The 22,164-nt window shown below is 54.5% G+C and overlaps 1 protein-coding gene across 4 annotated transcripts in view; it reads left to right on the plus strand.

The window, feature by feature from the left end:
- Nucleotides 1-252: 252 nt before the first annotated feature.
- LOC125334295 (syntaxin-binding protein 4-like) overlaps nt 253-22,164 on the plus strand; it is a 48,782-nt gene continuing 26,870 nt past the window's right edge. The window contains exons 1-5 of one of the 4 annotated variants that reach the window (XM_048321010.1): nt 253-421; nt 11,199-11,272; nt 18,254-18,349; nt 19,139-19,208; nt 20,228-20,302. In XM_048321010.1, coding sequence (XP_048176967.1) covers nt 354-421; nt 11,199-11,272; nt 18,254-18,349; nt 19,139-19,208; nt 20,228-20,302 — 383 coding nt within the window. In that variant the 5' untranslated portion in view covers nt 253-353. Of the gene's footprint in view, nt 422-1,192; nt 1,332-9,467; nt 9,627-10,200; nt 10,518-11,198; nt 11,273-18,253; nt 18,350-19,138; nt 19,209-20,227; nt 20,303-22,164 lie in introns of those variants that run through there. The other 3 variants (XM_048321012.1, XM_048321011.1, XM_048321009.1) reach the window with 3 other exon arrangements.

A 22,164-nucleotide genomic window follows, 5' to 3' on the forward strand; every position in this document is an offset into this window, starting at 1 on the left:
AGTTTACTGAATGGGGCCGTGGTGGATAGGGAGAGCGGTGGCACACGGCGATGGGACGCTTTGCTGGCTGCCGTGGGGGTCCCGTGGTGGCCGTGGCTCCCAGCCCAGGGGTGGCTCGGCCCCGCTGGTTGGAATCAGGCGCACCGCAGGGTCCGCGGCCCCTAAACCCGGCAGGGTTTAGCTGGGGGGCCGGCAGAGGGGCGATCACATGCTTGCCCGCCCGGGATTAGCTGCAGCCGCTGCGGCGGGGAGCCGTGCCAGGGAGCCGTGCCGGGCAGCCCTGCCAGCCGCTGGCACCCCGAGCCCATGGCCCCGGACAGCAGGCAGCCCTGAGGAGGGACCGGCGGTCCCAGATGATGTCCTACCTGCAGCCCCCTGGCCGAGCCCTGGAGCGCTTCGATGGGCTTTCCCTCATTTACTGGTAAGCGGGCCGGGATGCCGCCGCACCGGGAGGGACACGGGCATCCCTCGGAGCCTGGGATCCGTTCTCCAGGGATGGATGGCGTTCGGGAGGATGCGCTCGGTGACCCCGCGGCTTTTGGCGGGGTTTGATTCGGTTCATTTTGGGGCAGGGTCTGGTGGGGGTCCCACAGCACCTCCAGGAGCAGCGTATAGGTGGGGCCGGTATCGGCCAGGGGTGGGAAAGGGGATTTATTTTCCAGGCAGCAACTGGGGAAGCACCTACAACCTCTGCGAGCAGTTGTGGGTGCTCCTGCTGCAGTTCTGGTGCTTTGTCTCCCCTTTGACAAAACCTCCCCGGAAGGCCCCGTCCCGCCGTGCCGCTGCCCGGGGAGCGGGGCGGGTGCGGAGCAGGGCCCCGGTGGGTGCGGGGAGGGCGGCGGAGGGGACGGGAGGTGGCGGCGGAGGGGACGGGAGGTGACGGCGGAGGGGACGGGAGGTGGCGGCGGAGGGGACGGGAGGTGGCGGCGGAGGGGACGGGAGGTGGCGGCGGAGGGGACGGGAGGTGGCGGCGGAGGGGACGGGAGGTGGCGGCGGAGGGGACGGGAGGTGACGGCGGAGGGGACGGGAGGTGACGGCGGGCGCTGCAGATGTCTATGTAGGGCAGAGAGGGCCGGCGGGAGCGCGGCTCTGCCCGGGGCCAGGGTTCAGAGCGTGCGGCTTTAGCCGATTAACTGGGGGTCAGTGGGCCGGAGCCAGAGCCGGCGTGGGCCCCGGGGGGGTCTCCGGGCCACTTCGGGGTGTGGCGGAGGCTTTCTTGGGCTGGCAAGACCTGAGTTTCTCCGCAGCCGAGACCAAGAGCCCAGGGCACCCTGAAGCCAGCAGGGCCCGTGATCCTGCCGCTGCTGGGACATGATCCGTCTCCGGCTGAAGTAGGTCATTGGAGCGAGGGCTGGGGGTGTGCAGGCAGGGTGGCGAGGGCAGCACCCCGGGGTGACTGCGACCGAGAGGGTGCCTTGAGTTGCTGTGTTGATGCTGCCCTGCTGCTTTTGGGTGCAGAAAAGGCAGAATCAGTAGCCGGTCGGAAGGAGGTGGTGCAGGACAGGCGTGACCGCGTGGGGTGGGCGCTGCTGTTGTGGGGCCGTGGCGTGTGTGTGGGAGCAGCGCCGTCCCCTCACTGGGGTCCCCTGGGCATCCCTGGCTCCACGGGGCTGCTAAGCCCTGCTGCCCTGCCCCTGCGAGGCAAAAATGCTCAAACCCCGTTTTCTACCTCCCAAATGTGTTCATATGCTGGAATTCTGGGTCGAAGCCTCCCTCAGCTTTGTCCACGAGGCTGTGTTTGGTTGGGAAGGAGAGGAGTGGTCAGGGGGACTGTCCCCCACGTGTGACGGCTGCCAGATGTGCTGGCTGGTGTCCGGCTGTCTGCCGGCTCCGTCGGGACGCGGCGGAGGGTGGCGAGCAGATGGCGGGGAGATAACACCTCCCCGGCACTCCGATAAGGATGACCCCGCCCTGCCGCTGATTAAAAGATTAATTTTGGAGTTTGAAATAGGAATTTAATAAATAAACACGAGCCGTCAGCAGAACCTCAGCCGGCAGCATCAGGGCGGGGGTGGTGACTGCCACGGCTGGAGCAGCGGCTCATCCCTCATTCCCGGTTTCTCCCGATGGTGATGCCGGTGTGACCCCACGGGGCTCTCCCGGAGAGCGGCTGCTGGAAGCTCCAGGCAAGTTCTGCAGCGGTGGATTCTGCACAGGAGCTTTGCCAGAGCCAGCAGGAAATAAAACGGCACCAGTGGCACCTTCGTGCCAGGTCTCGTGGCTGGACCACGCTCTGTGTGCTCCGGGTGGGTTTGGATCCGCTGCCAGTGCCTCACCAGGCGTGGCCGGGTGCAAGACTGGCCTGGCACTTCCACCAATCCTCTTGGAATTGTTATTGCTGCCTGTTTATGGCTTGTGCCAGGGTCTGGGTTGGAGTACGGGGATGTTCGCAGCTCAAGGATGGCTCAAAGCTCTTCCCAAGAGCTGCGCTCCTGGTTCAGCAGCATGTTCTGACATCTTTCCCAAAATATGTGGTTTTCCCATCTTTCCCTACCCAGCCATTTCCCTCACCTCTCTCTTTCCATCTCTGTTTTTATGGATTCACTTGGGCGAATTTCCTGCCGTGGTTCTCAGGTTTTCTCCCGTCAGTGCGGGGTGGACAGAGGGTGGCCAGGCCGGCAGAGCAGGTCCTGCAGCCCCCACCAGCCCTTGTTAATAAGTTTATAACCAGCCCAATCCCACAGCCCAGGGGATTTAGGCAGGAAGATTTATAATCCTGTTAACCCTTCACAGTAGTTGACACCCAAACTGGGGCCATAGGACCAGGCCCCAAGCAGGCCTCACCCACCCTATGGGAAGGTGAGGAGGTGGAGGAAGGAGAAAGGCTTCCCTGTGGGACACGAGCTACCACACCTTGGAGCTGCTGGGGTGAAAATGAAGGTGCCTGTTTGAGCTTTCCCATGTGACTGTGTTTGTGTTAATCCCCATCTCAGTGGGTACATCCAAGGGTTGGGCTGGAGCAGATGTTGAGGGATGTTCAGCTTGGCTGGGCTCTCACATAAACGCCTTTCCTAAAAACTTCTGGCAGACCAAGCCTAACCTCCCTTCTACCTTAAACAGTCTCTCCTAATTACTGCAAGACAGGCTAATTGAAGAGGTTCTTTCTGCCTTTTCCCCAATCAAAACCTTCTGGAACAGCATGGGAAGAGCTGTGTGTTGATGTCCGTGGGAAAAGGCCTGTAACCCCTTGTGGTGGTTTAACCTCTCCAAGCCCCAGCAGTCTCCAGGAGCAGCTCTTCCAGGCAGGTGCCCATGGACTGACCATCTTCTCCCTGAGCAAGAAGAACCTCCAGAAAATGCTCCACCATTGTTGACTTGATGCATAATTGTCAGGCGGCATCGGCTTCCTTCTGCCAGCCCCTCTCTGCCTGGGGGTGAAGGTGATGGGCAGCAGAAATCTGACTTTCAGAGAGCAAAGGTTCATTGGGATGAATCCCTCATGCTGAAGAAATCCACTGACTGAGAAAGATGTTGGAAAATAGGGATGAAGTTCAGAGGAGGGCGATAAAAGGGGTTGAAGAACAGAAAAGCCTGGCCAGCAGTGAGGGGTGGCACCTCCACCTGCCCGAGGTCTTGGTGGCAGATGTCCTGGGAGAAGGGACCTTCCTCCCTGAGGAGTGAGAATATGCATCAGCCTCAGGTGCACACACCTTCCTCCAGCAGAAGGAGGGAACAAGCATCAGAAAACTGCCCTGGCACCAAATACTCCTCACCTCTCCATCTGCAGCCTGGCTCAGGTGGGAGTGAGAGGTGACCCATCAGCAGAAGGAGTGGGGAGGGGGAAGCACTGCCCAGGAGCCACCCTGTGACCTCTGCAGCTGCAGGGGGTGAGAGGAAGGGATTGAAGGAGTACTGGGGTCCACATGGTCCTGGGGAGGAGGAAAGTGCCCGTAGGGTGTGGGCACAGGGATGTGGCATGGTTGGCAGCCCTGCTCATGGGGACGAGGACCATGGGCTTGGAGGAGCAGTGTCACCCAGCCAGGGCTGGCTTCACCTGCTGCCACCCTCTGCCCACCTGCAGGTGGGTTCCAGGGGAGATGCTGAGCCCAGGGCTGGGATGGCAGAGTGGGATTGCCCATCCCTGAGTGCTCCCTGTGCATCCCTGCCTGCTTCCTTCACCATGAATTTTGGCACTGTGGTTTCCTTTGGGTGCAAGTTACTCCTGGGGTGGTTCCAGCTGGACACAAGAGGAAAACTTTTCATAATGGGAGCAATCAGCCTTTGGAATCACCTCCCCAGGGAAGTGGTGCATCCCCCAATGCTGGATACCCAGCTGGGCAGTGTGCTGGGCTGTCTCGTCTAAGACCACGCTTCTGACAAGGAAGGTTGCACCAAGTGCTCCTTGAGGTCCCTTCCAACCTGGTATTCCATGATTGTTTGTTCCCTCTTCTGTTCAGACTTGTCTGTGAACATCTCTGATCTCCTGAGCTCATCTGAAGTGACTCCATGGGTGTTATTATGAGAACGCTGTGGGCAGCACTGGGACCGTGGGCAGCTCCTTCCCAGCTCCAGAGCAGCTGATTGATTTTTTGATTTATCCCCAACACTTTGCAGGTGATCCTGCAAGCAGCACAGTTGCATTTTTCCGTTTTCTAATCAGATGTAAAAGCCTCTGCAGCCTACGCTAATTTTGTTGTGTCATGAAATGAACTCACTCAATGATGATCCAATGTTCCTGCTGCTGCCTGGGCAGCCCGTGGCTCCCGCTGCCGCTCCCGGAGTCGGTGGGATGATGGCAGAGACCGTGACCCAGTGCCCTGCTCGGGTGAGCCCTGCCACCTCCAACCTTCTTAATGCCGCTTTCCGGGGCTGAAAGGCCTCAGACAGATCTCACTTCCATGGCAGGATCTTTCCACCTCTAATTCCCACCCACGCAAACCTACTTGGACCCTGTTCCTCCACTCAGCCGTGCACAGAGGCTCCCTGCAGGCTCGGGGATGCTGCTGTCAGCACAGCCTTCCCCTTCCCCTTCCCCTTCCCCTTCCCCTTCCCCTTCCCCTTCCCCTTCCCCTTCCCCTTCCCCTTCTCCTTCCCCTTCCCCTTCCCCTTCCCCTTCCCCTTCCCCTTCCCCTTCCCCTTCCCCTTCCCCTTCCCCTTCCCTTCCCTTCCCTTCCTTGTGCCATGCCTGGCCTCAGCTGCTCCCCACTCCCGGTTCCTGGCTTTATCCTCGATGTTGGGGCTGGAATGACTGAGGAGACCGAGGGCTCCATTTCTTGTACAGCCTCACCATGACCTGGAGATGACCCCATGTCTTGGCTCAAGACAGCAATTTTTGGGCACAGCTATGGAATACAGGAACATTTTGGGCTACCCAGGTCACCCCACCTGAGCAGCCAGGCTGGGAAGGGCTGTTTGGCTGGGGGAGCACTCACTGAGCCCTCAGTTTCAAATGGAAGCGTTTCACGAGAGATGAGCCTTGACTGAGGTCTTCCTGTGGGATTTTTTGCATTTTCTGCTGGACATGTCAACCACGTGATGTCAACACTCCCAGTGACATTAAAGCCATCACTCCTCTCTTATCCCCAGCTCTGTTTGCTTGTTGTCCAGGTAGGAAGGACAAGGGCAGGCCTGAGTTATTTTTTCTCATAGCTTCACCATTGGTTGTACTCGTTTCAGCCATTGTCTTCCCCTCTTTTCCTTCCGAACCCCAAATCCATCACCACCACCTTCTCCACTGCTTCCTCTTGGCAGTGGTTTCTGTGCCTCTCCCCAGTGCTCCCAGTTTCACTCTCCCACACTTTCCTCTTCATGATCTCTCAGAAAAATGTACTGGAAATGCACCTGACTTGTGCTGTCAGCATTTTGAACTCTGTGCCCCTGCTCCAAGAGTTATTTTGATTCCATTTACAGTTTCACCCATCCCTGCTTATAAATGGTAGTGTTAAGTAAAGCTGACTTACACGGTTTCACTCAACTTCTATTAAAAATATATTTTTCAAGCCAAAATAATTTTTCCATTGGAAAAAAAAAATCATTTTTCAATGAGTTTTAAACTCATTTTTCTAGCAGTCGATGAAAAAGTGGACAAACAAGTGAAGCATGTGTTTATCTGCTGTCCAGCCCCATGGGGTTACTTTGTTCTTGATTCATACTCCTTCTATTCTCTCATTTATTTAAAAATCTGAAGTCTCACCAGCAGTTCCCTGGGATAAGAATCCGGGATTAACTCGGAGTTGCTCAGCTGGGACCCAGCTCCGTGAGGATCTCGAGCACACAGCACAGGCCCTTTGCCAGTGGGATGTTTGCCTTCAACACTGGTTATACAAACTAGGCCTGGGACCCTTGGGCAGGTCCTAGGGGGCTTCTAAATCCTTCCTGAATGCGATTCCAAGTTTTAAACCACTGGAAATCTTCTGAATTGTTTCTGTTGAAGCTTCCTCTGAGAAGAGAGGAGTTAATGAACAGGAGCAGCAGCAGTGTCTGATGCTTTTGCCAGGGTCGGTGTCTGTTTCAGAGGATGGAATTGAGGATCTGAGTGTTTGGAGAGAAAGTTGGAAGCTGAGTGCTGCTCCTCTTCCCTGAGGGCCTCTTGGATTTGGTTTTTATTTCTTTTACCAACTTGTGGACGAGCGTGTGGTTTATTGCAACATCCCACCCTGTGGGAAGGACCAGGAATCCCAGGGCTGGGCAGGTGAAGGACTTCATGTTGAAGGTGTTGAGCCCCAAACACATCTGTTTAACCCTTGATGCCTTTTCCTGATCTTAAAATCAAGAGTCATACACGGTTAGAAGGGAAAAAGGTATTTTACCTTGGTATTTAAGGATCTTTAGGTGCACACATCCAGGTGGAATGCGCCGAAATGCACCCTGCCATGCACAGCCCCAAAAGATCTGGTATATTATTATAGGTCTTACTAATTAGCAGATCTATCAAAGATTCCCCAATGAGGAATGAGCCCCCCTCCCCAAGGAACCTCCTCCTGAATGGATCTATCTTAGTTTACAGAATGTGTTCTGGAGAGGACCTTGGGGTCTGGGGCACACTGATCCCTAACTACGAAGCTTCTAAGATGTTTACTCTCCTTAGGCTTGACAAAATAAGCCTAAGAATGTAGGCTAAAAACCACTAAGAGTACAAAAAGCTGTAAAAAGGTATATAAAAGGGGTATAAAAGAAAAGGCAAAAAATCATCATGGCATCACCCTGAGTGTGGAAATTGTTCCCTGACAGGCAGACATCAGGGTGGGTGAATTACTGAAGTGCCAGGCAGGAAAATTTCCCCATTTCCCTGCAAGTTTTGGGTTGGCCTGACTCCAGTGAGTCTTCCTGCAGCCCCTCTGAAACTGGTCAGAGAAGTGACCTTAAAGAGTCACAGAATGGCTTCGGTTGGAAGGGACCTTAAAGATCATCTCATTCCACTCCCTGTCATAGGGATGGACCCCGTCCAACCTGGCCTTGGAGATTTCCAGGGTTGGGGCAGCTACAGCTTCTCTGGAAAACCTGTGCCAGTGCTTCAGCTTTATCCTGTTGCTGTTGCCTCCGGTGCTTGTGCAATCCCTTCCCTTCAGCATCCCTGATTTATTCCAGCCAAGGCCCTGGCCTGTGAATCAAGGGAGTAATTGTGTGACAATGGATTAGCAGAGTCCCAAAGGATCTTGGAAGGTTGCACACGGTATTTTGGTGGTGGGATGGAAATGTCTCCTCCTCTGACTGGGATGGTTATTGGTGCATCAGAGGATGTGGAGTGTGATCCTGAGAGTGAGAGGCAGGAGGCTGCTGAGTGAGGGTGCCCAGAAAGGTCACCCCCAGCTGGGCGTGGTGCCAGGACTCTCCTGCCCCACGGGGAGCTGTGCCCTGGTGTGGAACAGCTCCTGCTGTAGAACAGGCACAGAGGGAGGGTTCCACACCCCAGCGTTGAATTTCTGTGCGTGTTCTGCCACAGAACCTCCTGGCTGGCCTTGAACGAGTCACCAAGAGCCAGAGCTGGTGGTCATCAGGTGTCGGAACCTCCTGCCTTAATTTTGGCTCTCCATGCCCTGGTCATTTTCTGTGAGATGGCAGGAGAAAGAGCATCTCCCTGCTGTTGGGTCACTGAGGGGATGGGCAGGTTTGTGAGGCTCTTGAAGGCTGCAGCATCCAACAGATTTGGAGATGGCCCCAGGTACCACCCCTCGTACTTAGACTGGTTTGGCCAAAGCCTTGACCAGGGCATGAACCAGGTGTGGGCACATCTTGCTGTGCTGGGGTGTGCACAACATATCACCAGATGCATCTACGTTTGTCTAGCTGGCATTACTCATCCAAATTTTATTTTTTTTAGCTAGATAATTTAATTTTTAGGAAAGTTTTGGCCACCTGAAGGTGAAATCTACTCAGATTTTATATGTCATCTGAATGTCCCCAAATGAAAGCAATTAAAAAAAAAAAAAAAAGACAAAATGCAGGAGAACTTCTCCAATCTGCCACTGTTTTGAAGCACCTTGCACTTGCCCAGCGAGGCTTCACACGAGGCCATGGGGGAAGCTCCTGCTGATAAAATCAGTTGTTCACACATGGGAGCAGCGATATCCAACAGCACAGGGCTCAAGGAATGCTTTGGCAAGGAGCTGCAGTGCCAGGCAGGCACGTCCACAGCGGGTGCAGTCGATGCTCCGCTAACGAGTTCAAGGGCCACTAATGGGGCCTGGCCAGGAGCCTGCGGAGATGCTGTGGGAACAGCACGAGGAGGACACCGGTGATGGAGTCAGGGCCAAGAGCTTCCCTGTGACCTTAGATGTCCCCCAGAGCTGGTTGGGATGCAGGACCCGTGTCTTCCTGCAGGTGCAGGGGAATATATTTCCCTCCTCAGAAAAGGTCACCAGATCTTTTCCCCCAAGATCGCAGCTCTGCTCCTGCCAAGCCCTGAGGTGGGTTGTTCCAGGTTCATTCCCATTCACTGGAAAACCTTGGATAATCTTTTTTCACCCCTCCATCCCCCATCCTACAAGACGGGTCCTGCTGCTTCTCCAGCTGGCTGATGTGCACCAAGACAGGGATGGAAGAGGCTGTTCAAAGGCAGTTCAGGCTTCTGACCTCCCAGCAGACAGGGGAACAACTAAACTCGCTCTGCACGAAGAAGGAAATACTGTGGGCTGGAAAAGATGCTAAAAGAAAACAAAAATCCACATCAGCCCTAAGCCCCCTGAGTGCTGCAGCCTGTTACTGCTTCCAAAGCTTCGCTACGGATTTTAATCCTTTAGGGACGGCGACAGCACACATCCCACACCGAGCCCTGCCCTTCATCCCTGGAGGGGCCATTCCCAGCGATGCATCCCAGTAATTCCCGCGTTGTGCTGAGGATGAGGGTGAGGGGCCAGCCCTGCTCGGGGCTGGCCGAGCTCCGGCCCCGCCGCTTTGGGAAGGCGCTGGGATGGGTCGCGCTGGCTCCGGCTTGCGTAAGCTTTAATCTAAAGTTGGAGATGTTTTGAGCCGATCTGTGTTAATGTTGGGTGGAATTAACATGCATACGGGGACACCACGTGATGCCCTCCGACCTCCCCTTTTTTTTTTTCCCTTTTTTTCCCCCCCATCACTTTAACGGATTCCTGCCAAATCAGAGTGGCTGGTGCCTGGCAGGGCCGGGCTGCCAGCGGCGGCAGGATGCCCGTGGTCTCCGTCCTTTACAAGGGAGCCATCATCATCAGCAGGTAACCTCCCCCAGCTGGGGTGGGAATGGGGAGGGGGCCCTGGGGCTCCCGTGACTTGCACTTCCAGCCAGAGTCCTTCCACTGTTTTCTCCGGGAGCGGGGTTGAGAGGCAGGGGCTGCAGCAAGAGCCCAGGACGCCGTCGCTGGTTGGGTTTTCTGCGTTCGTGGCATTAGCAGAGCTCGGGGCTGCTGGGCAGCCGTGCCTCGGAGCGGGGGGTGATGATAAGAGGTGATGGCAGGGGGATGATGATAAGAGTTGATCGTATCAAGGAGGCATCTGCTCCGCTGGAACTGCATCCGTATGGTGCCTTCCAGCCTGCCCTGAGCGCCTGGGGCTCGTCCCGGGGAATTTCGTCAGTGATTTACTCAAAATACCCTGAAAATCCTGGCGGGAGATTGAACCAGCCTGGGCCCAAGGCTGCTCTGCCTTCCTGGGATGGCTTGGAGCTCCATTTTTCAATAGCCAGATGTGGCCAGTTGTTTGTTCAGTCTTGAGTAGTGTGCAAGGATAGCGAGGAGGGACATTTTTTAACAGGGAGAAAACGCTTCAGGTCCGAATCTTAGAGGTGGAAGTTATTGGCTTTGCAGGATGGCTCGATATTTTGAGTTTCATTTTGGATTCCTGGGAAGTCCTTGTGGGTTATTCTTATCCTGCATCCTGCTGGATTTGGAGCAGCCTCTTGTTTCCCACGGTGTTGTTCCTCATCATCTGTGTTCAGATCGGGACCTGATATCAACTGGGAAACACCTTTTCTCTTGCAACTTAAATGCTGGGGAGTGTTTTGGGAGCTCCTCACCCCTGGTTTCCCACCTGACACATCTGGGTTGGGGTTTCTCACATCTGGGTTCATCCATCCTGAGGAGCCCAAGGAGAAGTGCTGGTGGTCCCAGGTTTGGAGTCTGGCATCTGTGGTTGGGGCAGGGTGTTTTTGGGGTCATTCATTTGGGACCTTGCCTAAGGGTGTTTAGGGGGAGGCTGTGGGATGTTTTGGGGAGTTACTTGGCTCGGGGGAATCTCAGCTGTGTGATGCTCTTCCACCTGCTCTGGCTTGTGATGAGAAGCTCCCACCAGACCAGGCAGGACTCAGAGCAGCTCAGCAGCTTTTGCATCCCCTTTTCCAGACCCTCTGCCTGCATTACAAACCTTGGGAGTGGATTGTGCCGGGCTGTCTTCCTTACAGGCTGCCTGTGTTTGTGAAACTGGTTTATTCCCAGAACATAGGTCCAAGCTCTGATCTCATTTCCCGGGAGCTGCACAGCTGTCCAGCCCTGATAATCTGGGGTAATGAATCACAGACAGGTCCAGCAGATTTGCTGGGTGGGGAGGACGATGTTGAGCCCTGCACATATTCTCTCATTTATCTGTGTGAACTTCGGGGGGGCTGGCTCGGGGCTGGTTTTTGCCCGCGTGGGTGCAGCAGTGGGGCTGTGCCTCAGCCTGGCTGTCTGCAGGGTCTGGTGGGCAGTGTCCGGGGTGGAGGGGACACTGTGCCTCTGTGTGTGCTGGCTGGGCACTTGTGCCTCTGTTCTTTTTGGCCGGTGACAGAAAGCTGCTCCTCTTGTCTCCCGCAGGACACTCATGGGACCGTACGGGATGGATCGAACCGTGCACTGCTTTGACTTCTACGACTGTGCAAACGGGCTGGGTGAGTACCAGGGACAGCAGGGTGGGCTGGGACACCTCAAAAGTTCCCTCAGTCCCAGAGCCTGTGCCAGGACGTGCCTCCCTCTGTGAAGTCTGGTGTCTCACTGGTTCTTGTGTCTTGTACCTGCCTGTGTCAAGCGTCTTTGCACCTTTTGCAGCTGCGACATCAAAAGAATGTCAAAATCCAAACTAATTCCATGGTAATGGTGAGCAGCCAGTGCTGGGAGCTGTGCAGGAGCCCGGAGCCACAACCCCTGCCCTGAGCAGGATGAGGGGGAGGGGCCTTTCAGGGTTTCTGAATTAAATCAACTAAAATGTTAAATAAATAAATGAATAGAATCCCCAGCATATCCCTGCCCCTCTGCAGACTTCTCCCCCGGAAAGCCATCCCAGTGGGTCAGGGAAGGTGCTTCCTGCAGCTCTCCTGGGGACTGGGGTGCATCAGCTGGGGTTTGGGAAGTTTGGCCCATGGGGAAGGGAATGAGCACTGTGTGAGTCAGGTGTCCTTCCACAGCGCTCTGAACTTCAAAGCACTGAAGAGAAGGGAAAAGACAAGGTCACATCCATCAGAACGTGAGAAATCCCAGGTTCATGACACTCAGCCCAGAGGGATCCAGCACAGCATTTCTTCTGACCTCTGTGTATCCAGTGGTGCTCTGGTGTGGACTTTATAAAAATCTGTGATCCTGCATCAGGGTTTCACAGTCTCTCCCTTAATTCCTAATTGTGAGTGCAGCCCACCCTCCCACAGGGCAGCTGGGGACCTCTTGGTGGGACCCCTGAATGACCATTTGGGACAACTCCTGAGGAGTCACCAGAGAAACAAGTTCAGGTTTCCTGAGAGCTGAGATTAATTATAGATTAATTATGGGCTGTTTCCAGCTCTGGGGTAATAGGACTTTCTGCCATGGGAGAATGGCTTTGCTGACTCTTCCTCTAGTCATGAGGTTCACGGGAGCTCAGAGAACTGTCTTTACGTGGTGAATATGATATTTTAATCTCCAGAGGTGGATTTGGTTGAGTTGATGGGATTTCAGCTGCTGGGTTAGATTAGCTCATTAAAGGAGGAGACCCAGAAAAGCCTGATGGGGCCATCACTGATGTCTGGAAGAAGTGACAGATGTGGCAGCCCTTTGTGAGCCACTTCACTGGGTTCCAGTTCCTCTCCTTTCCCCCAGTCTGTGGCCAGAGGGCCTTTGCAGGGTCTAGCAGACCCTTTACAGTGAATTCTGATGTGCTGGAGGAAGCTACAATAATGTGGATGTTCTAATGCCATCATCAGCCTCCTTCATCCTCTCCTGTGAGGCTTGAAGCCCTCATGACAAGCAATTATCTTCCAGAAATCGTGGAATGGTTCAGGTTGGAAGGGACCTCAAAGCCCATCCCATCCCACCCCTGCCATGGCAGGGACACCTCCCACCATCCCAGGCTGCTCCAAGCCCCAATGTCCAGCCTGGCCTTGGGCACTGCCAGGGATCCAGGGGCAGCCACAGCTGCTCTGGGCACCCTGTGCCAGGGCCTGCCCACCCTCCCAGGAAACAATTCCTTCCCAATATCCCATCCAGCCCTGCCCTCTGGCAGCTTAACCATCCCTCTCTGATGAGTGGTGCTTCCAGAAGCCCTGTGTCTGCCATAGGTGCAGCTGCTCAGAGTAGGTTTATTTGGGAAAAGAAAGTGACCTCATGAGTTTCTCAAGTTGAATTCAGGCGTTATCCCAGCAGTTTCCTGGGTAGGATGCAGGTGTTATCCCAGCAGTTTCTGAGGTAGGATGCAGGCGTTATCCCAGCAGTTTCCTGGGTAGGATGCAGGTGTTATCCCAGCAGTTTCTCGGGTAGGATGCAGGTGTTATCCCAGCAGTTTCTCGGGTAGGATGCAGGCGTTATCCCAGCAGTTTCTGAGGTTGGATGCAGGCGTTATCCCAGCAGTTTCTGAGGTTGGATGCAGGTGTTATCCCAGCAGTTTCTGAGGTAGGATGCAGGTGTTATCCCAGCAGTTTCTCGGGTAGGATGCAGGCGTATCCCAGCAGTTTCCTGGGTTGGATGCAGGCGTTATCCCAGCAGTTTCTCGGGTAGGATGCAGGTGTTATCCCAGCAGTTTCTCGGGTAGGATGCAGGTGTTATCCCAGCAGTTTCCTGGGTAGGATGCAGGTGTTATCCCAGCAGTTTCTGAGGTTGGGTGCAGGCGTTATCCCAGCAGTTTCCTGGGTAGGATGCAGGCGTTATCCCAGCAGTTTCTCGGGTAGGATGCAGGTGTTATCCCAGCAGTTTCCTGGGTAGGATGCAGGTGTTATCCCAGCAGTTTCTGAGGTTGGATGCAGGCGTTATCCCAGCAGTTTCTGAGGTTGGATGCAGGCGTTATCCCAGCAGTTTCTGAGGTAGGATGCAGGCGTTATCCCAGCAGTTTCCTGGGTTGGATGCAGGCGTTATCCCAGCAGTTTCTCGGGTAGGATGCAGGTGTTATCCCAGCAGTTTCTGAGGTTGGATGCAGGCGTTATCCCAGCAGTTTCTGAGGTTGGATGCAGGTGTTATCCCAGCAGTTTCCTGGGTTGGATGCAGGCGTTATCCCAGCAGTTTCTCGGGTAGGATGCAGGTGTTATCCCAGCAGTTTCTGAGGTTGGGTGCAGGCGTTATCCCAGCAGTTTCCTGAGTAGGATGCAGGTGTTATCCCAGCAGTTTCTGAGGTTGGGTGCAGGCGTTATCCCAGCAGTTTCCTGGGTTGGATGCAGGCGTTATCCCAGCAGTTTCTGAGGTTGGGTGCAGGTGTTATCCCAGCAGTTTCTCGGGTAGGATGCAGGTGTTATCCCAGCAGTTTCTCGGGTAGGATGCAGGCGTTATCCCAGCAGTTTCCTGGGTAGGATGCAGGTGTTATCCCAGCAGTTTCTGAGGTAGGATGCAGGCGTTATCCCAGCAGTTTCCTGGGTAGGATGCAGGTGTTATCCCAGCAGTTTCTGAGGTTGGGTGCAGGCGTTATCCCAGCAGTTTCCTGGGTAGGATGCAGGTGTTATCCCAGCAGTTTCTGAGGTTGGATGCAGGCGTTATCCCAGCAGTTTCCTGGGTAGGATGCAGGCGTTATCCCAGCAGTTTCTCGGGTAGGATGCAGGTGTTATCCCAGCAGTTTCTCGGGTAGGATGCAGGTGTTATCCCAGCAGTTTCTGAGGTTGGATGCAGGCGTTATCCCAGCAGTTTCCTGGGTTGGATGCAGGCGTTATCCCAGCAGTTTCCTGGGTTGGATGCAGGCGTTATCCCAGCAGTTTCCTGGGTAGGATGCAGGTGTTATCCCAGCAGTTTCTGAGGTTGGATGCAGGCGTTATCCCAGCAGTTTCTGAGGTTGGGTGCAGGCGTTATCCCAGCAGTTTCCTGGGTAGGATGCAGGTGTTATCCCAGCAGTTTCCTGGGTTGGATGCAGGCGTTATCCCAGCAGTTTCCTGGGTAGGATGCAGGCGTTATCCCAGCAGTTCCTTTGGAGCAGCATCACTGCTCAGTGCCAGGTCAGCGTTTGGCCGCAGGTCTGTTGCTCTGTGGCTTTAGGTGGAAACCCACATGTGGACCTCAGCAGAAGTTCAAAGGGGTTACCTGGCAGCTCCTCACACCTGAACCTTGAATTAAAGAATAGCCATCAAAGGGAAGTGCTGATTAAGGAGCATTTCTCAGAAACACTGAGATCCCATTATCTTGACCTTCATCGGCTTAGGACAGGGCACTGAGTGATTCACCTCCAATCTGTCCCTTCCTCCAGACAGAAAAAGCTGGCAGGGGCTGCAAGATCAACAGAGAGATTAAGGGAAATGTAATTGAACATTGCCAGCTTAGGCACAGAGCAGGCGGCCCCTCTCCGTGCCCGGCATGGCAGGCAGTGGGGTCAGGATGCGCCCAGGATGATCCCAGTTGGACTAAACAACCAGATTAGCCAGGACACCCCCTGACCTGTGGAACACGGATCCAGGAGCAGGTGAGATTACAGCCTGGGAACTGCGACCCTGGCATTAGTGGGAGCGGGATTAGAGGCACCGGAGAAGTTTGAGGGTCTTGGAGAAATTTATAGGATCGCTAAGAACCTAAAGAAAACACAGACTTGATCAGTCTTACCTCTAAGTCCATCTGGAGTTTTCCTGGCAAACTTTGTTCTGCAAAAGAGAAAAAATCAGGGATATGGCCATCAGCTCCAGGACCTTTGCCAGAAAGGAAAGATTAAATAGAGGGATCCAAAATAGGCTAGATTATCTGGCCCTAAGTATGACTTAATAAGCATTATACTGGGACTTTGATGCTGTGATAATTAAAGATCCGTTATTTACCTACACTGGCTCCCAAATAGAAATTTGATTGAAGTAAATGTTTATAAAATATGTAATAAAATATCATCCCCGGAATGCTGCCACCACAGTCCTGGATGATTCAGGTTTGCTGCCATCAGTCACCTACTGTCCCCTGGCTTGGTCCGAGCCCTGGAAGGGGTGAGCCCTCCCTCCTCCTCCTCTCTGCCTCAGTGGGGACTCTCCAGTGGGTTTTGGGGGGCAGGACTGGCACCCTGAGCACCTTCTGGGTGAGGTGATGGGTGTGAGTAGTGGGCAGAGCTCAGCAGCATCCAGCTGCTTTCCCAACAAGGGAGTTAAAACTCAGCGGTTTTTCCTCCCCCCATCCAAGTTTGAGTGTGTCTGGAGCAATACTGTGAGTAATCAGCGATTTTAATAACGAGATCGGATTTTCTCATGACATCGTTGGGGATAAAGGAGGATTTGGAGATACTTCAGCTATATTAAGGCATTATTACAATTGATTTGCAGACACAAAAGGGAAATGAGTCATTATCGATTTGATACCTCGGCACAGGCGCCTGTGCCACGCTGGGCTGCTGGGGGATGCTGAGCCTCTGCAAGGTGCAGATTTTTATAGGATTTGTCTGATGTGCTTCATCATTCCTAATTCCTTCGTGTTCCAGAGTGAAGGAAGATGTGGGATGACCTCCTGAGTCATCCCCTAGGCCTGGGCTGGGCTTCCAGTCTCTCCCCCCTCCAGGGGAACCAATGGGGCTTTGCCTCTGCAGGACTCCCTCGTGCCAGGGTTTCTCAAGCCCATCCCAAGTGTGACCCTGTTCCCTGGGGTGTCTCTGCAGAGCCCAGCAGAGGGATCCCCTGGCTCCACAGGGAGCAGAGAAATTTCCAGCTGAGCATCCCTGGCCATGAGCAGGTTTTACCTTCTGCCCACGGCCACAGCATCTCCTCCCCACTTTGGTCCCCAGGTGCCTGACCTGACTCATGCCTTGGTGAGGCTCGTGCTGCTTCATAGATACCTTTTTGGGGGGCAGTATTTCCAATTTGAGCGAATTTCTTTTAAAATGCAACGGAGAGCAATATTAGTACCCATTCCTGAGGTGTTCTGCTGTGAGCTCCCTGTTCCAGCAGTAAAACAGCTCCTCACAAGTGCCTGGTTAATGCATTAAGCCCAGGGAATAAACTCCAGCACTCAGACGGGGCTGGGGTTTGGAGCCTGGGAAAAGCAGCAATTGGTGCATAGAGGAATGAACTGGAAAATTGCAAGAATCGAGTTTTAATCTAATTTAATAGAAAGGTGACCTGAGAGACAAAGTCTTTCCCTAGAGGCAAATGAAAACTGTGAGGGGCCTGAGAGCAGCACTTGGGTTATAAAGGAAGGGAAACAGGGATGGAAATAGTGCTGTGTCCTGAGTAATCCCGATCCAGGATCCGCTTCCCTCCCGCCTGTTTCAGAACGGGTTCCCAAGTTTTGGGGAAGGAGCTGTGCCCTGTTTCCCTGGAGGGAGGTGTTTCTTGCAGCCCAGGGCCTCTCCAGGGCTCAGAGCAGCCTCGCAGCAGCTGGAGGACAGAGCTGACCCCTCGGTGGCACTGCCCGTCCCCAGTGTGCCCTCCTGTCCAGAGCAGCAAAATGCCTGACCAGCGGCTCTCAGGGGAGATTTGTTAATTAAAGCCAAGCTTTTTAATCCTTCTGTCCACAGCCTGGATCTTCAAAGTAGGACTTAATGAGCCCTGGATAAATAAGTCTCTTGGACCTTTTCCTGCCGGCCAGCTTACGCTGGCCGGCAGGGCCAGGTCCCGTGGCCAGAGGGGTGGCTGTCAGGAGCAGGAGCCCTGTGCCAAGGTGCTGCAGGGCACCTGAGCCCTGCTGTGCTATGGGGGTGGTTTGGACATGAGACAGGGGTCACCTCTGTGCTCCTGCCTCAGCTGCTCCTCCCAGGCCAAACTCTGACAGAAGTGGCCACTCCTGGTGTGTGGCTGTGTCAAAGGCTGAGGTGCTGCTGGGGCCCGGCAGCTGAGCGGAGACGTCCCCACCACTGTGGTGCCCCTGGGGTTTGTCCAGATGTGCACAGGGAAGGGGACCCTGGGGAAACACTTGTCACCAGGAATGTTTTGATCTGCAGCAGGAGCAGATCCCTTCCCATCAGTGATGAACTTGGAGCTGCTGGAGCAAGTCCAGAGGAGGCCACAGAGATGCTCCGAGGGCTGGAGCCCCTCTGCTCTGGAGCCAGGCTGGGAGAGCTGGGGGTGCTCACCTGGAGAGGAGAAGGCTCCAGGGACACCTCAAAGCCCCTTGCAGGGCCTAAAGGGGCTCCAGGAGAGCTGGAGAGGGACTGGGGAGAAGGGATGGAGGGACAGGACACAGGGAATGGCTTCCCAGTGCCAGAGGGCAGGGCTGGATGGGATATTGGGAAGGAATTGTTCCCTGGGAGGGTGGGCAGGCCCTGGCACAGGGTGCCCAGAGCAGCTGTGGCTGCCCCTGGATCCCTGGCAGTGTCCAAGGCCAGGCTGGATGGGGCTTGGAGCAGCCTGGGACAGTGGAAGGTGTCCCTGCCCATGGCAGGGGGTGGAACTGGATGAGCTTTGAGGTCTTTTCCAACTCAAACCATTCCATGATCCTGTGAATTTGTTTTGGGGCTGCATCCCTCAGAGGTGGCCTGTGCAAATGCTGACTCTCCTGCCTTTGTGTCATGGGCTGTACTTCTCCTCCAGGCATTAAGGTCATCGGTGGCATCAAGGAACTCACTGGAGAAGAATATGGAGTTTATGTCAAGAGGATCCTTCCAGGGGGTGTTGCTTATGCAGACGGTGAGTGAAACACAGGGCAGAGTGCCAGGAGGTCTGAGATCAGCCCACATCAAGGGTATTTGTTTCACACACTTGTTTCATACCTTATTAGATATTTTGGGTGGTTGCTCAGAGATTTTCCAGTGGTTGGGGGTATTTTTTGGCAGTTGTTCTGATACCTGTCAGCAGCCTTGGATCGGCTTCTCAGCATCTGTACAATTGCTTTGTGTGTGTAGAGCACGGCCCATCTCTGCCACACAAGAGCTTTCCTGTCCTTTCCCACCTCCCTGTGACCCCAAAACAACCAGAGATCCTTCTGCAAACTCAGCTCTGCTCTGGGTCACTGATTTCATTCTGAATATGTTCAGCTAAGTAGGTATTAGGGGAGCTGAGCTCACCTTTTACAGCTTCAGCTAAAAAGATGATTTTTTTCCTAGCTGTTACATCATTTCTCCATCCAATAAAGGAAAATAAATCCAGAACAGGTGGAAGTGCCTCTCGTGGTTTTCAACCTGACCTCAAACTGAACTACTTGACCTCAAAGTGAATTAAGCAAAAGCTTTATTGCACTTTTCACTATTTACTTTTGCAACTTCCTAGAGCAGAGGAAGTGCTGGGACATTGGCACGGGGTTGTTCCGGGAGGTTGCAGAAACTTCATTTCTGGACATCTGGAAAAACAGGTCGGACGAGCATCTCCGGAACAACCAATGCATTTTTCATCCTGTTTCTGGGCACAGGGAGGAACTGCCCAGCCTCTCCCTTCAAGCTGTATTTTCCACAGTTTCTATCCATTAGTTTTCCTTTCTAGGGCGCCTGCAGCCAGGAGACCAGATCCTGGAGGTCAATGGAGATTCCCTAATTGGGGTTACAAGCGAGAGGTACCACATCCAAATGGAAATTTTCCATTCCTGTTGCTTTTGTGTGATTCTGTGAAGTGGCTTTGGCTGTGGGTTGTGTGGAGGACACCAGGGCATCACTCTGTGTGCTGTTCCCAAGAGCCAACTTGGAAATGATCAGACAGAAAGATTCAATATAAAAATAGAGCAGGGAGCCCAAATTGTATCTGTGAGCTACTCAGACATTCCCCCACCCAAATGCTGGGTTTTTAAACAGCTCCTGGCACCCCCACTCCATCTGCTGCAGCTTCCCAGCACGTCCTGCAGTTCCCAGCACAGGAGATCAGCTGGTGCCTGAGCCTGACAGTGCTGCTCTGTGCAGGGAATTCCTTCTGGAGCCGCAATCCAGCCCCTCAGCTCCCCACCAGGAGAATAATTAACAGCTCCACAGGAGCACCAACACTTTGGGGCTCTCCTCCCCCATTGAACACGGTGCTATCCCACTGTCTGCCTTGCATTCCTGCACGGGGTGCCGAGGCTGCATGGGAAGCAGCACGAGGAGCTGGTCCTGGTCCCAAAGGCCCAGAGCAGCTGGGTTTGGTGATGTCCTTGAGAACACCTCTGTGGCTGTGGGAGGCTGTGCCTGGCTCCCAGGGGTACCTGTATTTGGCCATCCCTGAGATGGAAACTTCCCCAGGTGGGGAATTACAGACTCATGGAATGGTGGGTTGGAAGGGATGTTAAAGACCCCCTCGTTCCAGCCCCCTGCCACGGGCTGTGCAGGAGGATTTGCTCACCACCACGGGCATCTTCTGGGTTTTGTTAGCAGGGACTTCTCACCTATGGCAGAAGTGGGAAGATCAGGATATGGCTTGGCTGCCCCCCAGCCTCCCAGCCAGGGCAGGGAACAGGGCTGCTGCACTGGCATCCGGCCAAAGCCTCGGCTGCTGGCAGGGTTTGCCCAGGTCAGGGGTCTCTGCCCAGCTTTCAGGCAAGCAGGGTAAGACCAGTGGAGCACCACTGGGAGCTGGGATTGACGTGTCATGGGCCTTGTGTTCCAGGGCCGTGGACATCCTGAGGACGGCATCAGCCACCAGTCACATGCGCCTTCTGATAGCCCGCGATGACGATGCCAGGTAAGGGGGGCCGTGGCACACTGGAAGGGGCGTTGTGGCACTCCTTGGCACCACAGCTGAAGAGTCTTGGAGCAAATCAGGCTCTAAGCCCATGGGGAAGATGGAGTTGGCAAGGGGACTTTGATAACTGTGCACTGGTGGGAATTCAATGGAGCTGTAAGGGAAGGGAAGCAAAGCTGGGGGCTCCCAGCTCCAGCCCTGCCTGTGCTGGGTCTGTGGGACATCCCAAACTGGGGGCTCCCAGTTCCAGCCCTGCCTGTGCTGGGTCTGTGGGACATCCCAAAGCTGGGGGCTCCCAGTTCCAGCCCTGCCTGTGCTGGGTCTGTGGGACATCCCAAACTGGGGGCTCCCAGTTCCAGCCCTGCCTGTGCTGGGTCTGTGGGATATCCCAAAGCTGGGGGTTCCCAGTTCCAGCCCTGCCTGTGCTGGGTCTGTGGGACATTCCGGCACTGAGCAGATTTCCACAGGTGTTTCCCCAGGGAGCACCAGGGCTGCTCCAGTCCTGGCTGTAGGGTGGCACAGATCCCTCAGCTGCACTGTGTGGTGGTTTATCACATCCTGCACAGGGCTCTGGAGGAAGATGTACGGGTACAGCAGGATCTTCCCTTTCCTTTCTGGTTGGATATGTTGAGTTAAGGTCTTCCTTCCCCAGAGGTTTCCTCCGCCTCAGGGAGGATGAGAAGTTTCTCCCTGAAACCCATCCCTTTGTAGCTCCCTGGAAAACCTTGCTCTCTCTGGAGAGACTCAGAGGGTTTGGAAGGAGAAGGGAAGAGTTCAGTCTTGTCTTGACTGGATTTAAGCTGTGTGGGACAATGATGGTGCCATGAGAAAGCTGTGGGAACCAAGGTATTGGATTAGTGGGGTCTTTGCTGACATCCCATGGGAGATGCAGCACAGTGTGCTGGCACATCCTCTCCCTTTTTCTCTCGGGAGAGCCGAGGTGTGGCAGGAAGCAGAGGAACGAGGGTGGGATTTGGCAGAGTGAGGCTGTGGGCAGGCAGGTTCCCGGCTCTGGGGCTCTGCTCTGCGTGTGGGTGGCTGAAGGCCAGAGTCACTTGCTCAATGCACCCACATCCTGTTAGTGTCAGAGATGATGGATTCGTTCCTGATCCATCAGCCGCTGCGCAGAGCTCCTGCCTTGGCAGAGCAGTGAGAGTGCTGTAATGACAGGGCTGAGGCTAATTCTGACACAGCAATACACTGGTGCAAGAATTATTTGCTATTAATGACGGGCTGCTTTTCAGCCACCCTCTGCCAGGGGAAGTAGCATCTCCTATTATTACATTAAGTGCAAGTCCTTCAGCAGCTGCTGAGGAAGTGCTGGGTGAAGCAAGTAGGTCACCAGAGATCCTTTGGTCCAAGTAGGGATGCTCAGGATGCAGTTGTGGATCACAGCAGTTCCCTTGGAGGGGCAAATCTCACACTCTGTCCCGGTAGGAGGGATGGGATCCCACAGCTCAGCAGCTCCCTGTGTCTGGCAGCAGCAGGACTTGCTCCGGGAAACACTTGATTTCTCAGCCAGAGCCCCCAGCACAGGTTTTCTGCCTCCACGCTGATCTGTTTCAAGCTGTTCGTGCATGTCGATGTGGCTCCTAATATCCCAAATTGCAGCAGATGTTTCCTAAAGCACACGCACGCCCGGCTCTGCCGGCTGCGGCTCCCCCCTGCTGCCCGCAGTCCCCAGTCGCCCTGCAGGGACCTGGGGCAGGCCGGCAGGGCAATGAAACTTTAAGCAATTCATTTGGCGTCCGTTCACTGTTGGTTATCTGTTAAATCTGCAAAAGGTTAGCCAGAGGGAAAGAGGGGAAGTAATCAGTTTATTTATTATTTTTTTTCCAAAAGATTTGCAGAGATTTCACTTA

The sequence above is a fragment of the Corvus hawaiiensis genome, chromosome 16 (assembly GCF_020740725.1).
Source record: "Corvus hawaiiensis isolate bCorHaw1 chromosome 16, bCorHaw1.pri.cur, whole genome shotgun sequence".
Taxonomy (NCBI): Eukaryota; Metazoa; Chordata; class Aves; order Passeriformes; family Corvidae; genus Corvus; species Corvus hawaiiensis.